At 40.4% G+C, this 10000-nt stretch overlaps 1 protein-coding gene across 3 annotated transcripts in view; it reads left to right on the top strand.

Moving 5' to 3' along the window:
• LOC114569835 (uncharacterized) overlaps positions 1-6583 on the top strand; it is a 37548-nt gene extending 30965 nt beyond the window's left edge. For 2 of the 3 annotated variants that reach the window (XM_028599932.1, XM_028599931.1), the window contains exons 4-8: positions 3488-3538; positions 3658-3747; positions 3899-4010; positions 4195-4206; positions 5757-6427. In XM_028599932.1, the coding sequence (XP_028455733.1) occupies positions 3488-3538; positions 3658-3747; positions 3899-4010; positions 4195-4206; positions 5757-5953 (462 nt within the window). In that variant the 3' untranslated portion in view covers positions 5954-6427. Of the gene's footprint in view, positions 1-3487; positions 3539-3657; positions 3748-3898; positions 4011-4194; positions 4207-5756 lie in introns of all 3 variants that reach the window. The other variant, XM_028599933.1, reaches the window with a different exon arrangement.
• Positions 6584-10000: the final 3417 nt, after the last annotated feature.

Here is a 10000-nt window from a genome sequence, read left to right as displayed (position 1 = left end):
GTGGTCACAGTTTCTGATGGGTCACAGCTTTTGTTGTTCTTGAAAAAAAATCATCTCTTCTGCTTTTATGTTTCTTAGGCTACTTAGTAGCTACAGGGCCCTACAGTGTAATGTAATACAAGGATAACCAGAGCTTTTCCTATCTTGGGGATATAAGTGGGGATATTGCCAGCCAAGAAAATTAGTGCACAGGAGGAAGAGAAGGAGGGAAATAAAGAAGGAGAAGGCAGTGAACTGGAGAGACCAGGCGGGTCAGAGCATGAGAAGACCACACAAGAAGATGCAGAAATAAGTGAAAAAGAAGAGGGAAAGGAAGAATTGACTGTGAGGGTAATCAGGAGGAGGCAGATGAAGATGACAGGGAGGAAAAGGCCTGCAGTTACCCCTGGACCATATGGTTTGTTTATAGTCTCCTTCCATATAAATTGCAGTACAGTAGCATAACATGTCAGTTATGTCACTCAGTAAAATGAGTGAAAAATCACTTCTGTTCAATTTCTGTTTGTCTCTATTAGTAAATACGATCAAGCCATTTCATTCAATTTCAGCTAAATTCAATTTTATTTATAGTATCAAATCGTAGCAAGAGTTCAAGAGCCTACCTTCAACCTGGGGCACGTTCAATTGTAAAATGATGTTCACCGCTTTTGCTTCGGAACGGTGTGCAGGTTTGAGATATGTTTTCTCTGGTTTGGTGGGTGTGTCTCTCGTTCAGTGGCTGTGTCATAGGTGATACACAATCAGTAGCGAGCTTTTGGTAATAAAAAGGAAGTGCGTTTGGGCACACAGCAAGGTGTGCAATGCACCCCCGTTTCAGTTCAAATAAGCGGTTTGCTAAGTTTTGTCGGGGCGACGTTGAACGTGTCCCTTAGCAGAGGTCTAATCAGCCAGAATGAGTGAAATCACCTGTGTGAGTGTTCAACGGCTTTAATGGTCCTATGACATGCTGCTTTTTGGATGCTTTTATATAGACCTTAGTGGTCCCCTAATACTGTATCTGAAGTCTTTTTCCCAAAATTCAGCCTTTCCTTAGTATGTGCCATTTCTGTGTCTGTAGCTACTGAGGAGGAGAGAAGGGGGGCAAGGTGGAGGGTGGGGGTGTGGCCTTGACCAACTGCCATGCTTCGCTTGTTTTCAAGCCATGATGTCTCTCTCTCATGGGCGGGCCAAATTCTCTGGGTGGGCAAAGCAGAGTAAGGGGAGGTAACCTTGCTCCTTATGACCTCATAAGGAGCAAGATTCCAGATCGGCCCATCTGAGCTTTCATTTTCTCAAAGGCAGAGCAGGATACCCAGGGCTCGGTTTACACCTATCACCATTTCTAGCCACTGGGGGACCAGAGGCAGGCTGGGGGAATGCATATTAATGTTAAAAAACCTCATAAAGGGACATTTTCATGCCATGGCACCTTTAAAAGTAGTAGTAAAAGTTACTCTGTCTCACAATACTTCCCACCTTCAGTATATCTGTGGTTATTCAGGCCAATGCTAATTAGTGAAGACACACATCTTTATAGGTGCAATGGTTAAAACTGACAGCTAGCGTTTAAATAACTGCAGTCGAAATTCTAAATACTGCAGAGAGTCCAGACCTCTTCCCCAGACTCAAAGTTCACTGGGGTTGCCAGGTTGAGAACGCAGCATTCAACATTGTTGCTAGACACTAGTCTCACATAGCCAGACATTACTCCACAGTGCAGCGGATTAGCTAACGTTAGATGCTGGCTACCTTGATCGTTGTTGATGATATCTCGGCTTAAAATCACTGTAACAACCGCTAAAACATCATGACCTCGCCGTCCTCTCTACCCGACTGACAGACACACTTTCTCTGCTTAAAATGACGGCAACACCCGCTTAAAACACTGCAAACTCACAGTCCTCTCTACCGGATTTACAGCTCCCTTTTCTTGGCTTAAAATTACTGACCGTTTGTGGTCTGCCAACGCTGAACAGGCTACACTGATGTTTTGTGTGAAGAAATAAATAAAAGTCATCATGCTAAAGGGCCTAAATTCAGCAAAACAAGGACACACCAAGGCCCTGAGTAACCAACTTGAGTACTCTATATAACTCAATTTGAGTACACAAATGTTGAAATGACTGACGATGCCTGTCCCTAGTAGCCGTGATAAATTAGCCTGGAGCTAATGCTTAGCTACCTGTTCAGGAGGAAATTAGCCAACTCGGCATCCTTTTGGGCTCTAAGCTATCTCCATCTTTCAAATACGTCTCCAATATTTACCGGGGCATTGTTACGTCTCTGGTCACACAAACATGCCGTTTTTTTCTATCTCTGTTGATCCCGTTTGTTTGTTTGTTGCTTTCACGGCTGTACTAGGATAGGATAGACTTTATTAATCCCACACTGGGGAAATTCCTTTGCTACAGCAGCTCAAAAGAAAAACAATGTACACACAACAGAATACCACTAATACACTAAGTATTCATTGGTGAAACAAATATACATTAAGTATAAGAAATAGAAAAAGAATAGAATTAATTATAGAATTTGTTATAATAATAATAGAAATAGATCAAACATATTTACACACTAAACCTATTATAAACAGACAGTATATAAACACAGATATACAGGTGAGTAAGGTGCGGATGAATAGAAATGAAATATTGCACAGTTGGAGGTGACAGAGAAAATATAAATTAAGTATAAGAAATACAGAAAAACAAAAGAGCTGTAGCGCGCTGTGTTTGCGTTTCTACAGGTACTGTATATCTGGCAACCCGGAAAAAACAGAAACTCCGTCACGGAACAGAAATTTCAAAAGGAGAAAATACTGGCATTACCGTTGTTGTCAGAAAAGATAGAATTTCAACTTAGCATGTTTCCTTAATATCTGATGACGCATTGTGGTCATTTTTGGATTTAATGCAGTACATATATTACCAATCAGTTCATCATTGTTTTAAGTCTGCTAATGGGATTTTGTTGCAGTAAATCTAAGACCACTATAACATGATCAGAACAATCATGCTTGGGGTATCAGAAATTAAACTATTAATAATAGCTACCTCTATGGGCCCCTGGCAGAATATGTTTTGGTAATATTTCAGCAGCTTGTTATCTTTTTATAAGGGGAAGTGCTTTTGTGCAACTTTGAGTTGATGTTGATTCTAGCTGCCCCTTTGGACAAAGTGTTTTTACCACAACTGCTGTCGTAAAGAGCTTATCTAGTGCGTGCCTGGTTAGTTATCTTTTTTTTTTAAATCTTCTTTCCTAGTTTTACTCCAAATTCAACTGTCATTATGACTTTCCTGCTGTAAAAAATAGTCAATAAAGGAGCATGCATGCTTACTTCCTGGCTCTTTTGAAAAGGAGTTTGGCTGGCTGTTTATAACATCAATTTAGTGTCCCTTTTTTTGTAAACATATCTGGGCAGAACACTTCAGCATTTACTATTTGGGAATATAACTATTCTAAAACATTTCTACTTTTGTTTGTCCATTTCTCTGTTTCACTTTTCAAGAAAGAAGATCTGAATAAGACTTTCCCCCTCGTAATAACTAAGGAATTTAAGGTAACGTAAAAATGAATCTGTTGAGATTCTATGTGAATATACAGAAATTCATATTGTTCCATAGGGACTGGACTGAATTGCATTTGGTTAAGTGTGCATGTGTGCTCTTCCCAATGCAGGACACAATTGAATGTACTTTAGAGAAAAAGTGCAACCAGGATAATCATACAGGAATATCATGTATCTATCTAAATCAATGCTTTGAAAGGGTGAGCGAACAATAGCAACTTTTCATTGTCATTTCCTTCAAGTTGGTGTCTGGTGTTTTTTGTTGTTACAATTGTGACTTTTGTGAATGCTTGTGAAGTCCCATGTCTCACTCTCCCAAGCTAACAAAATGTTGTCTGTAAAAACCCACAGGAAGGAGATTTTAACAGCTTGATACGGGCTGGAAAGTGTACGGAGAAACCTCAGAATATCTCCTTCTATAACTTCATGTGGTTGATGGCTAAAGTTGTCAACTACGCTAAAGGTACACCGCAAACAGATATTACTCTAACAATTAGTTTACTGTACCTGTGACTGAGCACCTTCTGGGATAACTTAAATTTACACAAAATGAATGTCCAATTCTGACTGTAAATCACAACTGCAGTGAAATATCACCAAAGCATGTGTTTTTCATGATTTGCTTTTCTTTCTTTCTGGCATTGCAGGCTCTGATTTAGGTGAGTACACCTCCTGCGCTGTGAGTGGTTGTGAACGATAACAAGTGTGGGTGTGTGTGGTGTCAAGTTGACTGCATCAACTTTTACAGCCACTCTTCACCACAAGCTCACATGAACATGTTTGGATGATTTGAATTGGTCTCCAGAGAGCTTCTTGTCATGGGAAAAGCTTGTTTTATTCACTAAAATGACTTCACAGCCCAGGGTCAGTGTGGGACAAAAAAATCTACTGGGAAATTTTGTAGACCACCGGCCATTGGGGGATGAATGTTCGGATGGTGAATGAATGAACAACACACAGCACAGCAACACAATCCATTTTTGTCCTTTTGAGTCTGACCATCTCAGCGCCACTTTTCCCTTTTCTTCTTTGGCTTTCCATCATCAGACTCGCACACTATCTGTTAACGTAGACTTCCAAACATGACAATGAAAAAAAGAGGTTTTACGTTATAGGCCGACCAGGGCTATGCCATTTGGGGAGGGGCCGCTCACTGATCCCCCTATATTTCTGAAAATCCTAGACATGGTTGTAGAGATGGCCCGATACCATTTTTTGCTTCCCGATACCGATTCCGATACCTGAACTTGCGTATCGGCCGATACCGAGTACCGATCCGATACCAGTGTGTCATATATTTTATTATGTTTTAACAGCTGTATACTACTATCCCTGTATGGATGTGATATTATTTCTATCTTTGCTGTCGGTCAACTCTTTGTGAAACATGAACAAACACAGAACTTTCTTTTATTTTCCAGTTTGACAGTCAGTTATAACGGAAAAAGAACCTAAATAAACTACTTTAACGTAGATATTCTTTAGGGCTTTATTACGTGGTATCGGATCGGTGCATAAACTCCAGTACTTCTCGATACCGATACCAGCGTTTAAGTCAGTATCGGAGCCGATACCAATACTGGTATCGGTATTGGAACATCTCTAGTTGTGACCATTACTGCTTTCTGATTAGCCTGTGTTTGTATTGAAATAAAAGGCTGCTGCGGCCCGCCCTAAGGGTTGAGCAGAGGCTGCACAGTTTGACCAGCGGGCATCCAGCCGCATGGCCGGGATCTGCGGCCGGGCAGCGGTGTTGCTTGCAATGTATAGCTATTATCAGACCGGCCCTGGTGGCCTCGAAACACTATCGGCCCACCGGGAAAAGTCCAGACTCTCTCGATTGCCACTCTGCCTCTGTCACAGCCACTTCTTACCATGAGCTCATAACCATGTTTCTACGTCAGAATCATGTAAAATCGCCTCCAGAGTGTTCTGAAAAGCCTGTTTAAAGCACTAAATCAACTGTACAGCCACTCTTCACCACACACTTACGTAAACATATTCGTGTGTGGGAATTATGTGAATTGGCTTCACTTACACGTCGTTGTGTCAGCCTGTGTAGACATGCGAGTCCTGGCACCAAAACCCACATTCAGACCTTTCTATTGTTTCAAGTATTTATCTTTATTCAACCATATACTGTACGTTTGCTTTTACAAGTCATTACCTTCATTTATGTAACGTTGATCACATTTTTTCTCAATTTTAGACACCGTATGCAACGTGTATCCAACACCACCACATAATAGTAAGTCCCACCTTTTTTGTGATTTAAGAAGTGCATGTGGATGCCGTGCATTTGATCATTCAGAATCATGCTTGCTGTTGCATAACTGCATGTCTCCATGTCCCCACACAGTTACAAATTCCCAGTGTATAGAGTCTGTTCACTCAGAGAACCATTGATACATACAGTATGTAACCTTCTGCTGTTTTGGCAACCCGTTCTCATTCCCAACTCGTCATATCACTGGAGCTTTGTCAGTGGCCTTAAGGCAAGACAAGGCACCTTTATTTGTACAGCACATTCCAAGTCAACAAGTTGATCCAAAGTGCTTTACATAAAACATTAAAGAGCAGTTCAAAATATAAACCCGGCTAAATCAGCATAAGACGGATATGAAATACAAGAATAAAATGCACAGTGCAGTGTACGAAATGAACAATTATTTAAAGAAAGGCTGCATCAAAAAGAAGCCTTGATTTGAAAGAACTGAGAGTTGCTGCGAACCTGTAGTTTTCTGGGAGTTAGTTCCAGATATGTGAAGCATAGAAACTTAACACTGCTTCTCCATGTTTAGTTCTGACTCTGGGGACAGAACGCACACCTGTCCCGGTTAGACCATCCGAGAGGTCTGGGTGGTTCATCATGTAGTAGAAGATCAGAAGTAAACCGTTCAGTGCTTTATAAACCAACAGGAGTATTTTGAAATAATTTCTTTGAGAGACAGGAAGCCACTGTAAAGACCTCAGAACAGAGGCCTGTACTACGAAGCAGGATTTGGCGTTAACGAGCTAACTTAAGGCTCAACCCAGGATTTTCTGTACTACGAAGGTGGATCAGTTGTTATCGGGTTCAATCGCCGTGGTAACTCATGCTGAACACCTAACCTGGTCGGGAGCAGGTTAAGTTGGAGATCAGAGATCAACCGGTGTAAAAGCACCGCCTACTGACCAATCAATAGGTCGATTGATAACGGCGTCACCATTCTTAAAGAAGATCAGGCGGAGCTCAGTGCAGAGAGAGAGAGGGGGAGAGAGGGGTGCGCTCATAAAAGTTAAAACATTTAGAGACCAACAACCCTGTTAACATGGGTATTTTTATGAAATATAGCCTATATATTTTAATGGGAGGGAATTAGGCTACATATTGGCTTCTTGAGCCGTGTGTCGCCAATGCGCACATCGGTTTGAATTATGTTTTTATATTTTTTATTTGCGCTCACGATCGCTTACCACTGCCAGGGTTGCAACTGAAATAAAAGGCTAAAGCAACGACAGTTTATGGAAAGCCCAAGTGTAATTATGGTTAGATCTTGGTCCTGACTGATGGGGAAGTGATATTGGAGTTGTGATTTAAACATCTACAGCGTCGGCTATTTTTTTTTTTTTTTTTGCCATCTTTCTTTCCTGTTTTAGGAAGCAGCGACTGTATTGCGTTTTGCCTGGAAAACAGAGTCTGTGTCCTTCATATTCATGTAGAATTATAATTTGCTCTCCTTATATATAACATGCGGCTCTGGTAGATGTTTGCGATTGGTCGTGGTGCCCAAACACCGCCCCTTTTATGTGAACGCGCGCGTCTCTAGATTGGACAAACCTGGATTGATTGAACTAGTTGATAACCACCTTCGTGACACCGGTTATCCGGGACTACAGTTGTTAGGGTTAGTGAAGCCGGATTACTGAAAGAATGTTGATCTTGCTTCGTAGTACAGGCCTCTGGTGTGATGTGATCCACTTTTTTTGGTCTTAGTGAGGACTCCTCTCTCTTTCCATCTGTGTGCATCCATTAGGGGTGGGAATCTCTTGGCACCTTTCGATTCTATTCCAATTTAGAGGCCAACGATTCAATTCTAAACCAATTATCGATGCACCTCGATGCAACAATTTTATTTATGTACATTTCCATTCGTGATTTAAAAAAAAATATACATATAGATCTGAGTTTGCTACTCAATTTGTTAATCACTTCCTAGACAAAGCAGCTAGACAAAGCTTAGATTTTGACATATATTTGTCACACACAAGTTTTAATGAAATCTTTTGCCTACTAAGGTTTTTATTTTGTGGTCATTCTGAAAAACATGCTTGTGAAAGTCACCTTCTCTCACTGTAATTTGTAAATGTAATGTAAATGTAATGTGATAAAGTAGATGAACAGCCTATATGTGTTTTGCCTAATTATTTTATGTATGTCTTATTATTTTTACTATTTTTTTTTCTCCTTTTGGCCATTTTTGTGTGTTTATTTTTTCTGCACTCTTGCCTAAACTCTAAGTAGTTGTCCATTATCCCATCCTCCTTCAGTCACTCTGTCTGGAGACTGTAACTTTAAAATAAAAATCAACACATTTCACTTTCTTTTTTTTTTGGATTATTAGCTTATCTGAATCGAGAATTGAATGGTTCTAGAGAGAATCGCGATGCATCTAAGAATCAATTATTTTTCCCACCCCTAGCATCCATGTCCCAGAAATGCTTGTTACTAACCCTGCTACACACTGCTAAGCTCTGCAGAGCTCTGCTACGTCCTACTACACCCTGCTATGTCCTGCTATGTCCTGCTACACCCTGCTACGTCCTGCTACACCCTGCTATGTCCTGCTATGTCCTGCTATGTCCTGCTACGTCCTGCTATGCCCTGAAGATGTAGTATGAAGAGCGACAATGGTAGGGAGTAGTATTAAAGACCGTAGTTTGGTTGGTGGATGGGTCAAACAACACAGGACTTTTACCCAGGAGACCAGGGTTCGTGTCCCGTCCGTGCACTAAATTATTTACCCGTGTCAAAATTTCGTATCCAGTTCTGGCTAAAATGAGTGCTGCAAAAATGAGTGTAGAAACCATGAAATAAAGACATTGTCTTTTAAGTTAAATGAAATATGGAATTTCCGATGGCCTGACCACCAACAAACGTAAAACATGCAGTATAAAGTAACACATTCACCATATTTATATTCAAATTTCTTGTACCTTTGAATGCTGCCGTTTGACCTTAAACTAATAATACTTATTGTTGTTATTAGAAACAACAAAAGTGCCAACAAAAGCAACAACAGCAGCAACAACTGCAACAACAACAATAACAGCAACAACAGCAAGAGCAATAACAACCATATTGCCACCAACAACAACATTGTTGCCAACAACAACATTGTTGCAACCTACAACTACAACAACAGTATTGCCACCAACAACTACAACAACAAAATTGTTGCAACCACCACCAACAACAAGAGCAACAACAGTATTGCCACCAACAACTACAACAACAACAACATTGTTGCCACCACCAATAACTACAACAACAACAACAACATTGTTGCCACCACCAATAACTACAACAACAACAACATTGTTGCCAACAACTACAACAACAACAACAACCACAACCACACTGGCACCAACGTCAACAAACAAACTTGGAACACACAGCCAACCCGAAGGTAAGCTATGTTAAATGGAACTTTATATGATTATAAGAATGCTACTTATACCATGGCAAACATTTTTTATTTATTTTGTATTATTAAAATCATATCAGAAAACCTCAAACATTGTTCCTGTTAAGAAGACATTCAAAATAGTCTCACTTTTGCCAGATGGTCAGGCTTGTCCACACAGCATTCCAGAATGAGAGAAAAACGTGCTCTGGTTCATTGGCATTTCTTTAAACCAATCACAGTGTCTTGGGCTAGCTAGGTGCCGGACAGAGCAACGGTGCCTCTGCAAAATAGCCTCGGGAAGGTGTGCAACAGAAAACTCAGATTGGATAGATAATCTAGCTAGCTGTCTGGATTTACCCTGCAGAGATCTGAGGAGCAGTTAACCATAGTCCTCATAAATCCACCGGAGTTTAGAACGGCAACACAAAGAAAGAGGAAGGTGACTGACATCCGGCTGAAAAGAGGGACATCTGGCGGAATTTCTGTGGCAATGGAGCAAAACTGGAAGTGGAGCGTCGTGGATATAGACTACATTCAAAATTAATGCTAAAAGCTAATTAACCTTTCTGCAGGCCTTTTAAAAGATTGCTCTGATATCCTTAGATGATAAAAATGGCTGCATCAAAAACCTGCCGTAATGGTATATACATATTATTTTCAACTTTAAATGCCAGTTTGTTTACATAATGCCATTATTGTTATGAAAAAAGCCCTACAAAATTTTAAAAAGTTTCAGCTGGTGAATGTAGTTAAAAATACAATTTAAAAAGCCAGGGCCCTTGTT

The sequence above is a fragment of the Perca flavescens genome, chromosome 15, assembly GCF_004354835.1.
Source record: "Perca flavescens isolate YP-PL-M2 chromosome 15, PFLA_1.0, whole genome shotgun sequence".
NCBI lineage: Eukaryota > Metazoa > Chordata > Actinopteri > Perciformes > Percidae > Perca > Perca flavescens.
This window is presented reverse-complemented; position numbering and strand designations above follow the sequence as displayed.